This window comes from Mustela putorius, unplaced genomic scaffold (assembly GCF_011764305.1).
Source record: "Mustela putorius furo isolate JIRA1106 unplaced genomic scaffold, ASM1176430v1.1 tig00003870_pilon_pilon_pilon, whole genome shotgun sequence".
Lineage (NCBI taxonomy): Eukaryota > Metazoa > Chordata > Mammalia > Carnivora > Mustelidae > Mustela > Mustela putorius.
In genome coordinates, this window is record NW_025422022.1 from 8,490,489 (window position 1) to 8,509,929 (window position 19,441).

The 19,441-nt window shown below is 47.3% G+C and overlaps 1 protein-coding gene across 3 annotated transcripts in view; it reads right to left on the reverse strand.

Moving 5' to 3' along the window:
* The window catches only part of NEDD9 (neural precursor cell expressed, developmentally down-regulated 9), a 187,288-nt gene that overhangs the window by 6,525 nt on the left and 161,322 nt on the right, over positions 1 to 19,441 (reverse strand). For all 3 annotated transcript variants that reach the window (XM_013056840.2, XM_045066991.1, XM_004753712.3), the window contains 3 exons: positions 3,001 to 3,102; positions 2,214 to 2,315; positions 43 to 1,287 (listed from right to left, as the gene is read on the reverse strand). In XM_013056840.2, coding sequence (XP_012912294.1) covers positions 43 to 1,287; positions 2,214 to 2,315; positions 3,001 to 3,102 — 1,449 coding nt within the window. The remainder of the gene's footprint in view (positions 1 to 42; positions 1,288 to 2,213; positions 2,316 to 3,000; positions 3,103 to 19,441) is intronic.

Consider the following 19,441-nt stretch of genomic DNA (forward strand, 5'->3'; position numbering starts at 1 on the left):
CCCTGAATGCGAGTACAGGCCGTAGGAGCCCGATTTCCTTACCTGCAGGTGGACGTAGTCGTAATCGTCCATCCAGCTCCTCTCGGAGCTGTCGCTGCTGCTGCAGTCAGGGGGCTGGTCCTTGCCCAGGCTCGGGGGCAGCGGCTTGGTGAGGGCTTGGGCCTTGGGGTCCCCGGGAGGCAGCAGCAGCTGCACCTGGGACGCCACGTGCGGGTACTCCGTGGAGTTCGTGATGCTCTCGGAGCCGCTCTTGGCGTGCGAGCCGCCGGGGCCCGGCCGGAAGAGGGCCTCTGCGTTGGTGTTGATGGTTGTGGTGAGCTGCTTGGCGTCATCGGGCACGGTCTTCGCCACCATCACGAAGCGGTCCAGGTCGTCCCACTTGTTCTGCGGCTTGTTGACGGCCAGAATGTTCAGGGACCAGCTGCACTCGTTCAAGTCGTGGCTGGTCTGGCTCAGGATCTGGTGGGAGTCTTCCACCCTCTGGAGCTCCCGCTTCATTTTGTTCTGCAGGAGGAGTTCGGGGAGGCAGGACGCATTGGCGGTGGCTCCCTTGGCAAAGTGGAGGTAGTCCCTCACGGACACCTCCACCCTGTCCACGGAGGCGCGGATCTCGTTGACGTGGCGCTCCATGTATCCGTAGCACCGCCAGTCCGTGGTCACCAGCGCCATGAGGCTGGACACGCCCATCTCCAGGCTCTGCTGGAGCCGGTGCAGCCGCTCGATGGCCGTGTCCGGATCCAGCAAGAGCCTTTTGTCCGGAGATGGCGAGGTCGACAAGGAGGACTCCTTGGAGGTGGTGGAAGATGTGGACATGTTGCTCCTGGTGCTGCCCGTGCTGGAGAAGGACAACCGGTTGATACCATCCACCACGTCCTGACAGCCTTTGGTGTCCGGGGCGCTGTGCAGAGGGACGTCGTAAACACCCTCTCTCTCTTCGGGGTTTGCTTTCTCACTGGTTTCTGCCGGCGGCTCCAGGAATTGAACCCCTCGGGGGACGTCATAGGCGTCATTCTGGGGGCCCAGGGACTGTCCCAGCTGTGAGGGCGGGTGGTTCAGCGAGACGTTTTGGGGTCTCCGTGTCGCCAGATCCGTGGTTCCTGCAGCATCACAGCTGTATTTTACGTGAAGGTCCTTCCCCATCGGCTTGGTGCTGGTTGGGGGGATGTCATAGACGCCCTCGGGTCTGACGTCTGGCCTTGCGGCTTGTCTCACTGGAGGGGGGAAATCATACTCTTTTTCCCTAAGCCCTGCCTCATCTCGGCAAGCAGAGGGAGGGACGGCATATACCTGAAAAGCAAGTGGAAAAGGAGCCATTATTTTTTCAGCTGGCTCATGCGAACGTGCAGAAGCTGAAAAGGACCTAAAAATGAGGCTACGATTCTCAGTCCTCATCGCTGGCTCCTGGCTTTCCGCCTTCCACTCACTTCTGGCCTCTGTTTCCCAAGGCTCGGCTCTGTTCTCACTTCCCTCATCCTTGGGCGGGAGCATCCTTCCCACGGCCTCAGCGCCGCCTGTGTGTGGACCCCTCCTGGCTGAGTGGCCCTCCCTGGGTCCCAGGCCCGAGTTTCTGACCACCTCCTGGGTCTCCTTCCGCGGCTGATCCAGGCAGGGAGGCAGACCGTGCCGTCACACACAGGACGAGGCATCGGGTCTCCCGGCTGTGACACGCTGAATAGTTGCTTCCATGTTCTGACACACAGTTCCCTTCTCTGCACAGTAGGCGTAACTGTACTTCGGGGCAGGCGTGCCCCAGAGGACAAGAGAGGACGTCAGATGCCGCAAGCTATGGACTGAGATGCTGTAACGCTGCTCATAAATACGAGATACGTCCCTTGCTTGCCAGACTGAATTATTTTATCTTCTAACTGGCTACCTCATTTTTAATGGAATGCCCTAACTATGGAACCCTTAGACTTTGAGATTTTTCTTTCCTTTCCCTTTTTAAAAAAGTAATCTCGAGGCCCCACGGGGGACTTGAACTCACGACCTCGAGATCAAGCGTCGAATGTCTCCTGACTGAGCCAGCCAGGTGCCCCTGGAGCCCTTAGGCTTATTGCCTTTGCCTACTGCCTTTCCATCTTCCCGTTCACTCTCACAAAGACTGGTTTCTCCCCTTTGGTTTGCCCTTCTTGTATTACCCCAATAAAAACACACACACACACACACACACACACACACACCCCTTTTTTGCTGCTCTGTGGTAGCTCACTTACCCCTTTGGTAGGAGGGATGTCATAGATGCCTTGAGGTTTTATCTCTCCTACTGGAACTGAAAACACGGGGCCTTTCACTGATGATGGAGGGATATCGTACACCTGAAGAGAAACACTTGCGTTACCCAGAACAGAAATGTCGCGTACGTGTCACTTCTTACGTTACTAAGCCTTTCACTGGCGACTAATTTGTCAGGTTATGCATACCCTTGCTTGTCATAAGGGGATGGTAGAATTCTTTTTAGGTTTCATGTTCTTCGACTTAGATTGGAGTATAAAAATGACCTGATGTGAAGTATCTACACTGTCTGGACTTGATTTATTTATTTTTAAAGATTTTAGTTAGTTATTTGCGGCAGAGAGAGAGCGAGAGAGCGAGCGAGCATGAGCGGGGTGGGGGAGAGAGCAGAGGACGGGGAAGAGCAGACTCCCCGCTGAGGAGGGAGCCCCAAGGACCCATGGCTCAATCCCAGGACCTTGAGACCGTGACCTGAGTCACAGTCGGCCACTTCACGGAACCACCCAGGCGCCCTACTGTCTGCGCTTTAAACTATAGTTTAAAATTTTACATTTCCTGACCGAGAATGATAAGTGACAAAAGCTTTGTCAGATAAAGGCCTAGGATTTCCTGATTGAGCAAATCCAGAAAACGTAATTTAAATAGCATTGCTGGAAATGGCTTCTGTATAGCTAGCTTCAAGTGAAACATGCCTACGTGGTGAACTTCCCTTTGCTCGCAGCCCTGAAGGAAGGCTCGCCCTGCCCCACCCTGGGTGCTGGTACATACCCCTTGCGTGGCGTGGGAAGGAGGGATGTCGTAGATGTCCTTTTGGTATCTGGCCGGGTACTCGTACACGTAGCCCTGGCCCGTCCTCACGGGGGTTACTACCTGTGGGCAGGAAGATGAAGAGTGGTCAAATTCCAAGCCTCAGCCTCCCAACCAGCACTCCCCAGTCACCTCTCCCCCTTAAGAAGAGAGAAAGAAAAATATGGAAGGGAAGAGAGAAAAGGAAGGGGACAAGGGGACATTAGGGCACAACACTTTTTTTTTTTGTACAGTACAACACTTTTAAATCCCCTCTTGAATCCCAAGAAAGGACAAATCCCTGAAATAGCTCCATCCCTCTTCCTCCCGATGACAAAACCATATCAAAGTTGGCCCAAGTTTCAATTCCCAGGATGTACCTTAAGGGAGAACCATTTTTAAATTATGAAATTTTAAATTATGATCCTAGATCATTCCTTTGAAGCACCCAAACCACAGCATAATGAAAAAAAAAACCACTTTTTTTTTTTTAAAGGCTCTGAAACTATTTGTAAAGTGAATAATGCAAATAGAGACTTGAGCTACTTAAAATTCCTCTCATGCCTTCCCCAGGACGCCTCTTCATGTGACATTATTATTATTATAACTCAAATTCCATAGGTCACTAGAGGACTTTTATGAAGCCAACAGCTCAGCAGTGCCGCTCTCAGAAGCCTCCAGGAGCTTTCAATCCAGCCTTTGAAACAAATGACAGACCGAGTTGGGAGCCACTGGGAACAGAGTTCAGGTCTCGAATCATTTTCTCATTTCCACCGGGGGAGCAGACGTCCCAGACAGTACCTACATCCAAGGGATGTGGGAAGTCAAACACACTCATCACAAGCCTGGCATCTGGAAGCAATGCCGACAGAAGGAACCTCACCCAGCAGGCTTGCATTTTCCCATCTACCATCCTTCCTCGTGTCCTAAGCACAGGCAGAGAACTCTCTTGAAGTGGAACTCACTGGAAATGTATTTAATTTGAAACTCATTTGGAAATGTATTTAATCCTCCAGGGGGCTACTAAATGACCAGTGTCTTGTGTCTGCCTAACCCCTGTTCCCCCCCGAATGACTAATAGCAGCCCCCCCTTAGTATGGCCCATCACTTTTTTTTTTTTTTAATTTTTTTAGGAGACTGAGCATTGTAAATGAGGCAGAGCTGGCTCTTCCTTAAGAAGCCGTCATCTTTTATCCTTTCCCTAATGTGAAAATTCTGGCGTCAGGCTGCCTACAAAGCTATGTGAAAAATGCTCGCGTTCATCTTCTGTTGCAGTGGATGGAACACAGCCAAAGGCACCAATGCCCTCCTCCCCGGGGAGCTCTAAGACGCTAACTATTGCCCTAGTGCCTGCGGCTCATTACTTCTTGCCATGGATGTAAAGGAGATTAGAACTGCAGTCATCATCCCATCAAATCTCTCCACCGCCTCGGGTTTAAGAAAAGGAATCTGTGGCTTTAAACTCTTGTTGGCATGTAGCATACAGAACCATTTGCAGAGTGGACACTGCACCATGCCTAGTAAATCGTCCTTTTAAAAAGCGGCGTGCCCTTTGCTCAAGAAAGACGCGCTGTGTTCCTAGTGCCCTTATATGATTTTTTTTTCTCACTCACTCTTGTCTAGGAGAGAAGTGAAGGATCTTCTCTGAGTGTATCTCATCAGCCCCTCTATTTATAGCTCTCTATTTTGGCTTTATAATAGAACCTGCACACAACACAGCTTTTGTGCGGTTTGAAAGCTTCTAAGAGTGGATTCTGTCCAAGGTTGCCAAGTTGGTAATAATGCTAATGGAAAACCAAGGCTGGTTATGCTGAAGGCCAGCTGAGTGGTTCCATCTTTAGTTTAAAGATGGGAAGGGGGTGCTGGGAGATAGAGGGGGAGGTGCCAGTATCTGAAAATAGTCCTTGGTGAGATGTAAACATACGGCAAGACCTCAGAAAGGCGGGGTCCTCGACAAAGCTCTTCCTTGCCTTTGTGGGACCTTCCCTGGCAGAGGGCATTCGTGCTTCCCAGTATTTAACTTCTCACTTCCTGACAAATGTCACAAAACCTCAACTCGCTCTCTCTTTCTCATTTGGAGGATGCCTGTGGTCATCTGGTTTTTAAAAACTTTGCATTCCAAGTCAGTCATTTTCCTTGTTTATGCGTTAAAAGAAACAGATGGTGAAAACCACAGGGGGGAAAAAGCCAACAAAATACAGTCTCCCCGATTCCAGCATTCCTGATGGTACCATCGAATTCACGCTGGTCCACAAACAGCATTTAAAAGGGACCAGCATTTTGCCTCTGGTCAGACACAGTCAGGGCAGACTGCGATCCACTCTGTAACGTCTGAAAGCACAAGCAGCTGAAGTCTTCTACTTTTGGACATTTTCCTCCTCAACCCGTCGCTTGGGTGACTTTCATGCCAATTACGTGTTCTCTCCTCGGAGGAAAGTGCTGACTGTTCTGTATCTTACAGAGTATCCAGTTCTGTGGTCACAAGACCTTTTCTTCCTGCCTGACACAGTACACAAATACCTTTCTACTGTCCCGGAATTACTGAAACTCAACCTCCAAGGAACACCAAGGTCTAGCTAGCCAAGGGGATGTAAATTTCGGAAGCATTCTCCTGGGTGTTTGCGAGGCAAGGCATGATGGCATTGCTACACAGAGGGCATTTCAAATCTAATTTTCTCAATGAAACAAAGTCAGGTTTTTCATTTCCTTTTTTCCTCCCTTGGTTTTTCTTTCGTGTTTTCCTTTTTTTCTGTGTATTTATTTATAGTTACAAGGAACTCCCATATTGACCTCTTAGCTCATTAGAATTGATGCAAATGGGGCTTGAAAGGGGGATTCTTGGGGATCTCAGGACCAAGGGCTAAGGCAATCCCCTTCCTGAGGACCCTGGCAGAGGAAATGCATTTTCTGGATACGGGATTTTCTGCCCCGTGAGGAATCTGACTGGTCCTCAGATGTTAGTATACTCTTCTTGTCAACTAACTGAAGAAACTGAAGGTGGACACTTGAAGAGAAGGCGGCGGCCAGATGTAGACATTTAGGAAAGAAAAGTCCATTTAATAAATCTCCCCAGGGGTGGAGGGTGGCATCCAAAATCCAGAGAGTGGGGTTACATTAGCGCTCTAATGAAGTGCTTGTCTAAAAACAAGCAAACACACACACACACACACACACACACACACATGCACACACACGCGCACGCGCATTCCCCCATCCCCCACTCTGATGTGTTTGATTTTCACCATTTTCGGCGTTAGAGCCTGGCCATTAAGAGCTGCTTTTAGAGATGATTTAAAAACCTCCAATGTCTCATAATTTTGAGAGCCTCGCATGCTGAAAATTTAAAGGGTGGCAGTGGGGGGCCAAGGGATCCCCCAGCAGCCAGCACGTGTGAGCCAGTGAGCTAGAAGAGAGGCCCTTGGGCCGGGCCACTCACACCTCCCCAGTCCTTGGCCTGGCTTTGCACCTGTAGCCCAGCGAGGGCCCGAGTCTTGGATGCCTACAGGGCCCAGCAGATGAGGTGGAGGGAGAAACAAGCTGGGATTTCATGCTGGGGAGACAGAACCCACAACCTCCCGGAGGAAAGCAGCCATTCCTCAGCTCCAGCCAGCTGCCACCCGGAGAAAAGATGCCCCGTGTTGCTAAGTCTCTCAAATTTTCAGGAGAAGCCAGAAATCTGGATTTTTTTTTTTTTTTTAATGTGAAATCTGATTTCCAGAATTGGCTCAAATATTTCAAATAGTGTCCTGGCCAAACTAAACGTGTCTCTGGCCCTCTGGGGACCCGTCTTGCCTTCATCTATGTATTTCTGCCCTCCTCCCTCAATCCCTTGAAAATCTCTGAGGCCAGGGCCCAGAAAGCTCTTTAGCAATTCCATTCCTTGACAAGACTGAAGTCCACCATTTTATACCCATGCCCCGTGTGCCGCACATCTATGCCTTCACTCACGCTGTATCTCTGTCCAAGATACTCTTCCTCCTGTTCTCAGATTCATATTTTATTCAACTTTCAAGGCCAGGCTGAGTGTCTCTCTCCCATGGAGCTTTTCCAGACAGAACACCTTTTTCTTGGACCGTCCCAAGCACATGATGCATCCGTCTCTAAGGGAACTAATCACTTGTGGTCTGTTTTGGTACCTCCCATTTCTTCTCTGGGCATGGTGGAGATAGAGCCTGTTTCTTCTTCATTTGTAGAGACACAGCAGGGCTCTGTACAGTGCCTTGACTGTAGTAAGGCTTGGATAAATGCACTGACTGGATATGTTAATGAACTAAAGGAAAACTCGAGGCTCTTCTTACACAAGATGGTGCGGAACTGGACAGGACAGGAAACAGACCTGCCCGTGTAGGACAAGGTTGGTGTCTAGGTGAGTTAGCTCTAGCATGAGTGGGACCCACAGGAGAAGGAGCGGAAGGGGCTCTTCTCAGCCATGCATGGTAAGGTTGGGCAAGTGATTATGGCAAAAAAAGCAGAGCGAATTTTAGATAAAGTCAAGCAATCAGAAACCACGGAAGCATGGTCACCTGTGCGAGTGGTTGGTGTGAACCACTCGGAGGCCAAGAAGGGCTGCTAGCTGGTTTCCTTTTCCCTAGGCTCGAGTCTGCATGTGACTTGAGCATCTGTGTTCTTCTTAACCACCAGCTAGAAACGTATGGGGGAGTTTTGCAAAAATAAAACAAACTCCGCCGTTTACCTCAGTATCAGAAGGAAAACGTAACAGAAAGGAACAGGAGCTCTGACACGGGTCACGGGAAGCTGTGTATCAGAGGCCAAGGGCACACCAGGTCTTTAGCTCATGGAAAGGATTTGATCTGATGAGGGAAGGGACTGAGAACATAAGCCAGACTCAGGTCAGAGCTGACTCCACCACGTGTGAGAACATGACCAAGGCATCCGTCCATTCTAAGCCCGTTTCCTCATTAGTAGAATGGAAATAATAGCACTTAGAGGCTATTAGTGTATTAAATAAGATCAAGTACATAAAGAGCCTGGCATCCAGCAAACCCCTGAAGTCTTAGTTATTTCTATTATAATTGTCTATGATAATTCTATTATAATTGCTGGGTTATACAGCTTTACTTTTGGACTTAAGTTGTGGACCTGGGAATTCAGATCAACCGACCTACTGAAGACAGCTTTTAAAGAATGAGGAACAGATATTAACAATCGTCTTCATCACCTCAAAGCATTAAAAGATAGTAAAGAGGGGCACCTGGGTGGCTCAGTCAGTTGGGTGGCTGCCTTCAGCTCAGGTGATAATCCCAGAGTCCTGGAATCAAGTCCTGCATCAGGCTCCCTGCTCAGTGGGGAGTCTGTCTCTGCCTCCCCCCTCTGCCCCCCTCTTCAAGCTCATGCTTTGTTCTCTCGCTCTATCTCAAATAAATAAATAAAAATCTTAAAAAGAAAGAAAGAAAGAAAGAGAAAGAGAAAGATCGATTGATCGATCAGGTCCGCCTTTGGGAGCAGAGAAGGAATTCACAGAGGTAAGCCCACACTTTAAGGCTGCTTTTTTCCAGGGGTGGGGGGCACTGACTGATGTGAGAGAGGTGTGTCTAAGAGGCCACACTGTGTCTTTTTGCCATGTCTTTGGGTGTGGGGGAATACTGGACTCTAGGGCTTCCCAAGGTTGGGACCCTACTTTGGGTTGGATGTAAAAGTAAGAAGGTGCTAGAAGGGAAGCCACCCACGCACAGGCTGAAGCCAGGTTTTCACTCATCAGGGTTGGTAAGACTATCTCAAAGCCCGAAATCAGATTTCTGTGTGGCTGGGAGGCTGGCAGAAGGGAATAAAATCCTCTCTGGAAGTAGATGACATCTTTATGGGCCTTCAATTATTTCTTACAAATATTTGTAAATTCAGCGTCCGTCCTACAAAGATACCCCAAAATATAGGAGACAAGACAGCAGAAAAGGATAAGAGCCAATTTTTGCTTTCTTCCCAATATGAGGAGGATGTGGTCTGTGTCTTAGTGACCACAGATCTCACAGGCTGTTGGCTTTCAGAGTGTTTCGTGATTAAATGAGGGGAGCCAACTAAATTTAATCATTTAGATATGAGTTGAATCGAAAGAAATGAATCTTTACAAATGCATAGTGTTCTCAGTGAGGTCTGTGAGGCGATGGGAATTTCACATCAAAGCAGCCAGTGACAAGAGACTTTGGTTTTCCAAAGCCATCAGGAGATTGACTTGGGTTACTGTTTTACTCTGGTCTTCTCAGTATTGTCATTGTCACAGCGATCACCCTAACCGCCCAAGACACTCCAGCGGAAAACCCCAGGAGATAAACATGCTTTATGAGGCATAGAAGTAAAGCTCTTTATCCAAGAGGAAGATAGCAACATCCCAAACCCAGGACCCTTGACTGGGTTTCTCCTCAGACAAGACCTTTTCAGTGGGAGATCACAAGCTGGATTTGTCAAGAGGCCCTCACAAAGAAGTGGGGCGCATACCCAGCTGGGAGTCTAGCAGCGAAATACCTTTCAAGAGGACTCTCGCTCATGTGGTATCTCTGGGGCCAAGGTCTCAGCAAGACTCCGTGGGCATCCACTTCACTTCCTCAGGGCAGAGCTCGCTCGGGGGTGTCTGGGAGTGGGGCTTCACTGCTGTGAAGGCCCTGAGGTTGGGAAGACCTTAGCCTCTCAGCGCATGCCTCCTGCTCAGGGGCATTCTGTGGAAACGGGAGGGGAGCAAGCTGTGCCTGGGCAGACCCTCCCCGCCGAGAGTCCCAGGAAAGCTGACGAATAGGGTCTCCGCCATGTTCTGCCCTGCTTCTTTCTGATGCCAGCCCTACCACTCACTTCTTGTCTCTTTCCTCCAACACCCACCCCTGTTTTCGTTCCTTCCCTCCTCCCGTGCTACCAGCAACTGTGAAGAAGAACAAAAACAGTAACAAGGAAGTGGAAAAATCCTACTGTTTGACAGAAAGAACTGGGTGGAATGGATAAGAGGCCTAGATGGGACGGGGAGCCCGGAGCACAGGTTCTAGGGTATTCTCATCATTATTATGGCCCATACTTCTACATTAGATAGATGCCTGCTTCAACGATTACAAAAATCACAGAAACAGAATTTTGTATAATTTTAGCAGAATTTAACAAGACATCCCACTTGGAAGGGTACAGAGGGGTCTTTGTAACCGTCTGGTTTTCCGTGTCCCATGATTTAATTCTCTGGGTCTACATCTCTCCATCCCGAAGCAACATCAGAAGTGGCCAGAATGACCCAATTGTGTCTTCTTGATATCCAGATAATGCCTCGATAACTGACCCCCCAAGTTTACCCATCAACCTTGCAGAGCAGGAACGTGGGCACCCGGCTCCTGGCATTGTGCCCTTGGGCCTCATCAAGGCCTAGGCCCAGGTGGTGCTCAGGAAGTATAATGAGTAATTGATGAGAAGTTAAAAAGTGCCACCGTACTGTAATAATGACAGTCCAGATTTATAACTCTGCCATTAACAGTTCCTAAGATTGTCTGAATTCAGAAGTAGGCCTTACTGACCAGCAGTCAGCCATTTGCATTTTTCTTGGCATCTGCGGAAAATAAAATCAGATCGCTTCCTGTCTATCTCTAATCTCCCTAACCCCCCAGTTTAATTTATACTATCCCTGGGTTTCATGCATTAACAGGAGTATTTAGATTTCAAAAACCGCCCGCTGGAAAGAACTCATTTCATATAAATGCCCTTAAAAAGCATTCACAGAGCCACCACGGTGTTTATTAGATCTTATAATAACCTCTTTGTCTTAAAGCTCATGAACTGTGTGACCCTTTCCCTTTAAAGAAAAACTCTTAGGAAGAGAAACATCACTATTATCACCGTCTGCCTGTTAGAACTGGGGTCCAGCTTTCAGAAACAGCGAAGTTACAGAGGTTCGTCTGTTTAAGATAGAAGATTACTAGTTTCTTTTCATGACCAGAGGAAAAGCCACATGTTGCCTCCACTGGGTTTATTAATTCTCTATAAATGCTCTCTGCCCAGCTTGGGTGTAGCAGTGAGCTCATTCACTGTGCACATAGCAACAATATAATGAAAACCGAGTCTGGCCCGGAAAATACACCCTTGTGGGCCAAGTGCATGGCTTACCCTTCCTAAAGCTTCTCTTGAGCTCATCGAGGTCTCTCCCCCCTCTGTTCTTGGGCGGTGATTTACTTTCCTTCAAAGATATTTCGCTGTCTGATTTTTAAGCTAGAACTCAGCCTTTCGCTCGCCCCATCTAAATCACGATCAGCCTCTCTCTCTCTCTCTCTTTTTTTTCCCCCTCCAAATGAGGAAAAAGTCACAACCGAAGGCTCAGAAGTGGAACAGGGCTCTTGGGTCACTTTCATTAGACACAGCATTCAGGAGGCAAACCACTCCATGGAAACAGTGCCCTGATTGTCCAGCCTCCAGCACGCCTCCCCTGCTGCTTTCAGGAAGCTCTTTGTGCAGCAAGTGCTAAAGCAATATTTAGTTATGGAGTGACCGAGCGTCAAAGAGCAGCTCAAAGCATTTAATGTGGAAGAGCACGGCGGGGAATGACGTCTGGGCTCCTGCCGCGGTTGAGGTCTTTCTCTGCACAAAGTTGAATGGGACCCGTGGTGACAGAGCTGGGTCCAGTGAAGTCATTTTTTTTTTTTTTAATTCCATGGACCGAGGTGTTCTTGGAGAACTATAAAGGGCACCAGCGTTTTGGCTCTTTGGATGCCCAAATAAATTCAACAGGACACTAACCACAAGGTCTGGATTTTGGAAGGGAGTTTAGATGTCCACAGACTGCCCGAAAGGGGCTGTGATTGTGGAAAGGGGGGAAGGCATGAGCATTTCAGGGCCCAAATGCTGGGAGCTCTGGGTAGGAGACCTTGCGCAGGAGACCCCTCAGAGCCTCCCTGGGAGAAGGGACGCCGTGGCTGAGATGATAGACCCATCACGTGGCAGAACGTGGTGCTGTGGGCACGGCTGTTGCTTCCAGAGACACCTGACCCGACAAGGGTTTCTGCCATATCCAAGAGGATTAAACAGAGGAAAATGGACAGAAAAATAAAATAAGTTCTAGGAGGAAACATTCTCTTAGCTTTTGGTACCAAAGCAGGGAAGATAGTTCTCTTGAAGAAGCTGCTTTGTGGGAAGTGTTCTCCTGTACAGGGATGGGGCTGCGAGCTGGCTCAGCTGACCTCCCCGCCCCCCACCCCTCCCCCCTTGTTCCTCCTGCTCCTTGCCTTCTATCGCCACAGCTCCATCTTCTGGGGGCGACTGCGGTTTCTAGATGGGAAGGCGGACTGCATCCTAAAGGAGGAGTAAGATTTGCCAAAACTTACAGGGTCAAGTTGAAATTTAGATCAGTGCCTGAGTGTCTTTTTTTTTTTTTTCTTTCTTTCTTTCTTTCTTTTTTTTTTTTTTTAAGAATCTTGAGATCAAGCAGTTTTACTAAACTTTTCCAGTGACTCTGGGAAAGAATCAGATAAGGATATCTGGATCATAAAATTTTAGCAAAGACCATTAGAGATAATTCAACCCTACTCCCCATTTCACAGTTGAGGGAACTGGAGTTCAGAGAGGTTAATCAGCTGGTTAATGGCAGAGAAGTAAGAACGAACCTGGCTGGCTGGGTCCCGAGGTCCACCCCTACTTTTGTCAATATCCCATTGCTTACATTTGCAAGACAGATTAGAAGTTTACTACTTTCCTAGTTTCACTGAGAAACTCACTTCCTTGTTTGGGAAGCAAAACTTGAAATCTGGGTATCTTAAATTTAGGGGGTGCCCCTTTCCCTGGCAAGCCCATTCTGGGAGATTTAACTAGATAGCAATCTCTCCTCATCCATGGTGGGTATGTTCCAAGATCCTCAGGGGATGCCTGAAATTGTGATTAGTTCAGAACCCTATATATACTATGTGTTTTCCTTCTACACATACATACCTATGGTAAAGTTTGATTTATCAATTCAACACAGTCAGAGATTAACAACAGTAATAAAATAGAACAATTATAATGATACACTGTAGGTGAACATGTTCTCTCAAAATATCTTGCTGTACTGTATGGTACACACCCTTCTTGTGATGACATGAGATGATAAAATGCCTGCGTGATGAGGGGAAGTGAGGTGAGTGACACAGGCATTGACCGTATGTCAGAAGGAGGATCATTTGCTTCCAGACCCTGATTGACCGTAGGTAACTGAAATCATGAGAACACAACTGTGGATAAGGGGAGACCAATGTATCTGGTTAAGTGAAGTTATCCATCCGGACTCATTGGAAGTCATTTGAAAAGATGGTGCTTCCAGTGGTAGAGAAAGCCAACACAGCAGTGTTCTCAGTGATGCCACGGTCTTCACATCACCTTAATCATCGGCTTGGGACTTCCGGATCAGCCTGCCATGAAACAGACCATTGCCTCTGGGTGGCGGGAATTTCCACCTTCCTCAACCCCCACTCCCTCAGCATAGGGCTGCTCTCCAGCTTGGGTGGGAGCCTTATGAAGTGACTTTAATTCTTCCTGGCCAAGATGACGCTGTTTAGCACCCAGGATTGTGATGAGCTAGAATTGCTCATGAAACGTCCTAAACAAGCCCTCTTATTTTAGGGCTTGGCAACATCAACCATTAGCCTGGATGTAAAAATCATCAGCTTCAGAGTCAGAAAGACTTGAGTTCAAATACCAAGGCCACCTCTTCCCAGAGGTATGTCCTTCAGCAAGTTAACTCACTTCTTAGACCTCAGATCCCTCCCCTGTAAAGAGAGGGGGGTGTAAGGAACACCCCGGTTCCTTATGAAGCTGTTGAGAAGATCAGATGAGATTACGGATGCAAGGTTTCCTAACATGGAGCTAGGACCCCAGAGCACTTTCAGGTCACCCCCACTTTCGTCCTAAAGCTATCGTGAAAAATGAGTAACTTCATAGCTTGCGAAGAGCTACACAGACAATTGGTGGTAAATTGGAAAATAAATGACCAGTATGATAAACCACTGCTTTAAGCACCCCCTGCTTGAAGAAAACCCAAGAAAAACTACTCAAACAAATCAGAGGTGATTATGGCATGGCTGAAGATTCCTTGCTTCAAAAATCAGCCTACTTGGGGGTTGCTTTTAAGAGAGAGTCCCTTGGTACTCGTCACATGTTACCGTAGTTACACAGAACTTGGAGAGAAGACACACTGACCTAAGTGAGTCACACTGGGATTCCTTAGCAGCAGCAGCATACCTTTCTAGAAACCCACCTGGGCAATGGGGTCTGGCACTATTCAGAACCAAGCCCACTCCTGATAGGATCTTGCTCTGCATTTTCCACAACATACTCAAACAAGCCTGCCTTTTTTTTTTTTTTTTTAAGATTTTATTTATTTATTTGACAGACAGAGATCACAAGTAGGCAGAGAGACAGGCAGAGAGAGAGGAAGGGAAGCAGGCTCCCTGCTGAGCAGAAAGCCCCGATGCAGGGCTGGATCCCAGGACCCTGGGATTATGACCTGAGCCAATGGCAGAGGCTTTGACCCACTGAGCCACCCAACAAGCCTGCTTTTAAAGGCACGTTCCTGTTCCACCAATATGAAGGCTGAGTTTTGTCATCAAATCAAATAAATAAATGTTTTCTTTTTCCTCCCTCACACGGCATTATCCACTCAACCAGCCTTCACACCACACACAACATCTGACCCAATCGCTCTGATAAGCACAGTCACTCAGCATGAAATCATTGAAGAAGGAAGGACAATGACTTTGGTTTACAAGAAGTTACTGATGCACTCTCCGAAATACGCACTATCTGTGAGCTTTATGACAAACCGCGACCGAGTTGGGCGGCCTTGGCATTGGCCAAACAAAAAAGAGCTTTGTACATTTTTAGGGAGGTGTTCCAGTTTGCTCATTCCCCTGGCGTGGGTGGCTCCGCTGGGAGGAGAGAGTTCTCATTTTCAAAGTGAGCTCATCGAGTCCTGCCCCTAAGTGCTCAAGGTCCTCCAGTTCTGTGTAAGCTGTAGAATTCATCTTGACTCTTGAGGGTAAGGAATTTAGATGGACGTTCACTTCTCCACACAGTCCCAAAAGCCATGTATTGAGGGGGAAAATAATTTAAATCCAGATTATCCTCATAGAGAGATGCATGATTCTGAAACCTGGTCCCTTTATGGAGTTTATAAGTGAAGAAACCAGACGTCCTCTGTGCCCTGTCCCACTCTGATTCTCCCTGCTATTTTCAAGGGGTCGCTGTGTGTGCATAGGAAGAGAACAAAGGAAAGTTAGGTGTAGTCAGAGTTTATCTTCTCGGGGAGCTTTCATTTCCTCTAAATCTATTTTTACTTGTTGGTAGACAAATCATACTGTGAATATATAGCAGTTAGCTGGCCGGTTACTGAGTGTTGCCTCTGGCAACCAGATTTCACAATCCTTCAAATCCCAATAAGGGAAGTCCTCTGTTCCCTAACCCATGGCTTTGGGTGAGGGGGTGTGTGCGCGTGTGCGCGCGTCTGTGTGTAATTCGTGATGACTCAGTGTCTAAGAAGGTACAGATATTATAGCAAATCTATTTCTGGTTCTTATGTTACCTTTCAGGAATGGGCCTGGAAGACCTGGTGAAACTCTTTTAATCATTTCCTGCCAACATTTGGCCGTGTCCCAGTTTGGAAGGTAGGACATGGTCTTTAAAGATGATGTCACGGGGTCTAGATAAATGTAGAGTTTTCTGAGTGCCACCCCAGTCTAGCCCATCATACCCATCGTAATGGCCACTGTAGTTTTAATGAACCCATGAGCTTCCCTTGAGATTAAGTGAAGAGGGTAACATATTTTGGTGGAGAAAATAGAGGAGGAGAGAAAATGGCTGGGGTGCAGATGGGAAGGCTTCTCAGAGGAGATGAACATTGACATGGGCTTTAAAATATGACAAAGGGTTTACAGATAGAATGGAGAAGAAGGGGCGCCTGAATGGCTCAGTGGGTTAAATCCTCTGCTTTTGGCTTGGGTCATGATCTCAGGGGCCTGGGATTGAGTCCCGTATCGGGCTCTCTGCTCAGCGGGGAGCCTGCTTCCCTCTCTCTCTCTCTCTCTGCCTGCCTCTCTGTCTACTTGTGATCTCTGTCTGTCAAATAAATAAATAAAATCTAAAAAAAAAAAAAAAAAAAAACATGGAGAAGAAAAGTCATTCTAGATAAATCACAGAATATGCAGAGGAAGCTCCGCTCTCCAGTAAAAATAGTGTCGTTCTCCTCTCTATGTGACCATGGAAGAGTCAGCTAATCTTGTGGCTACTGGGAAAAATGCATAAAAGGTAGGTTCTTGGGCGGCACATTCGGTTAAGCCTCCAACTCGATTTCAGCTCAGGTCATGACCTCTAGGTTGTGAGACTGAGCCCCACATGGGGCTCCGCCCTCAGTGGGGAAGTTTGCTTGACATTCTCTCTCCCTCTTCCTCTGCCCTGACCCCCTCCATGCTCATGTGCTCTCTCTCTCAAATAAATAAATAAATAGATCTTAAAAAAAATAAATAATAAAAGGTAGGTTCTCAGACACGCTCAACTTTACATCAGTCATGCTTTGAATGCTCTCACTTGTTGTGTACAGATAGTTATGATTACAGAAAAGAGATGGTGGCATTCCCCAACTCCCTTCTTTTTTTTTTTTTTTCTTTTTAAGATTTTATTTATTTATTTGACACACAGAGAGGCGGGGGGGGGGGAAGCAGGCTCCCCACTGAGCAGAGAGCCTGATGTGGGCCTCAATCCCAGGACCCTGGGATCATGACCTGAGCTGAAGGCAGAGGCTTTAACCCACTGAGACACCCAAGTGCTCCCCCAACTCCCTTCTTAGGGGAAAACTCCGGAGTAGAATCTGACAGACATCAAGAGATGGAAATGAGCTGGATGATAAGATTTGAACCACGTGTGATGATTGATGGGCGATAAGATCAGAATCATTTTTCAGTTTATTCAAAGGTCAACTCAAATCAGATGCTTCATTTCTTGCTTCTGCCTCGTTCAGTGGCTCTGATCCGTGTTCATGGGCTGTCATCTGTGTGCTGACACTTTGCTGTGAGTGTGGCCTCTAGTGGGAAATGCCATACATGGGAATGCCACATGTAAAGGACAGCTCTGGTCCCTGCCTGCCCTACTGGATGTCAATCCCTTAATTCAGAACTGATCTTCAGAAGAATGCAAAACAAACTCAATTCCATCAGTTAAAATAAAAGCAATGTGTCCAAAAAATAATCAGAGAAACACGTATCATTCTCCATGCGGATCGGATCAAGGCACAGAATGGATGAACTCAGGGGCCAGTTTTTGCTGACCGCTTACGTAGAAAAATGAAGCTATTTCAGACCTTTGAGGCCCTTCAGCTTTTGGAGCCTTGGGAGCTCCACTCTCCGCCACAGCCCCTTAGTAAGTAGAATTTTTGCTTTTAAGGAATCGAGAACGTTAAAACATAGACATAATTTAGCTTTTCAAATTATTGGACTGTGAGTAACTCAGTTAATTTAAAATTGCCTGTGAGTTCTTGGCAATCCCAGGGCATATTTAGAAATCCTTGCAAAGTGAGAAGAATCTAACCTACAAATTGTTTTCAAGTGTAATAAAATAGCTTTGAGCTCTAAATGTAGCAATTAATGAGGCAGACATGATAGTTATTTCCTACACATTTGTCTAAATGTTTATTAATTAATTTTAGTTTTTCAGTTTTTGTGTTTCATACTTTGGAGTCAAAATTTTTTTGGGGGGGGTGCAGGGGGTTCTGAAACATCCCTGGGCATTCTGCCCTGTAATGCCTAATGGATAAAACATCACTGGCATCCAGAACCCACAGGGCAAAAGACAGTGAAATTAAGAAAGGTGTCAGTTATTTTCCACTCTGTGCAAAGTTCCTACAGAACTAAAGAGAGAGAGAGAGAGCGCGCCACACACTCCAAGGGAACAGCCCCTGTGTTAGCAGTAAAATATTTGCATATCTGATGCACAATCAGAAACACAAACAGGGCTGAGGCCCTTCAAAACAAACTCTGAAAAAGGAAGGACAAACAGGGGAGAGGAGAGGAACTAAGCTTGTAAGCCACACACCCCCCACCTCCCCCTTGTGGGTCCCCTGCACCACCCTCCACGGCCCGCCCATCCCCCCACCCCGCCCCTAGTACTGAAGCCCTGGGCAATGTCCTTCCTGCATGTTGTTCCACTCTGTGAGGTGGTTGGGATTGTTCCCAAATTACAGATGGAGAAATCAAAGCCTAGGGAAGTCGAGGAACTTGCCAAGGGATTGACAGCTATGAAGGAAGAGAGCCAGGGGTCAGCCTAACCCCAGAGCCCATGCTCTTTGCACAATACTCACGCTGTCTTGTTTCATAAAAGGGTGGGGATGACATGATTATCTTTCTTTTTCTAACTGCTGATAGAATGAGTGATGCATGGCACTTAGTGTGATTGGGACGAGGACAGGTGTCTCAGGTGGTAGAAGCTGCACCTTCCCAAAGAGCAAAGTCAAAGTGATAGAAGGCAGAATTTTTTTTTTCCTCCTATATGATTCATTCATGGAAAAAACTGTGGTAGATGAAACTCCTGAAGCCCACAGTCCATAGCTACAATAAGGGAATCCCCGAATCACAATCAGATTGGAACATATCCAAACCCCCACCATGGTCACTTTACGGTAGGTTCTCAAAATGCAGTCCTGGGTCACCTCTCCCAAGAACTAGCCCACGAGCTCAACCCAGGGCAGATTCCCAGGCTCCAGGATTAGAATTTCGGGTGGGAAAGGCCTGGAGATCTGCATTTCAGCTCACCTTCCCTACCTCTCCAAATGATTCTTATGTTCTCTAAAAAACTTAAACTACACTTTCATGCTTTAGAACAAAATCTACCTCCTCTTCCTTTTCTTCTTCAATAGCTTTTAAGGACTAGAGCTTAAACTTCCAGAAATGTCTAGTCCTGGGCTTACCACCCTTTTATAGATAGGAAAGTAAGGAGAAAAATGGGTACAGGGCTATTCACTAAGTCAGCTACAATAAGAACTGGAAAAAAAAAAAAAAAAGCCTGAAGACAAAACAAAAACAAAAACAAAAACCCATAAAGCCTGCCCGATCCCCGCTGTACTGAGATGAACTCTTTGGGCCTTGGCTTAAGTCATTAGCGTGATTATCACCCACTGAGAAGATCCCTTCACAGAGGAAGATGTTGATAGAAGTTTTTTCAACAACCGTTATCTAGAAGGTTAACCTGACGTTTTAGCAGCCAAGCCATCTCCACTAAGAAGGAGCGAGGAAGGAAGGAAGGAAGGATGGACAGAAGGTGAAAATGAAAAGAAATGGGGAGAGAGAAAGCACAAGAATGAGAGCAAGCAAGAGAGGGAGGGAGGGAGAAAAGAGGAAGGAAGAGAGCGAGAGGAAAGGAAGGAAGAGCTTTTTCCTCCTCACACTCATGGAGGTTTGAGCCAGTGGCCCAGTGGACATGATGGAAGGAGTCAGTC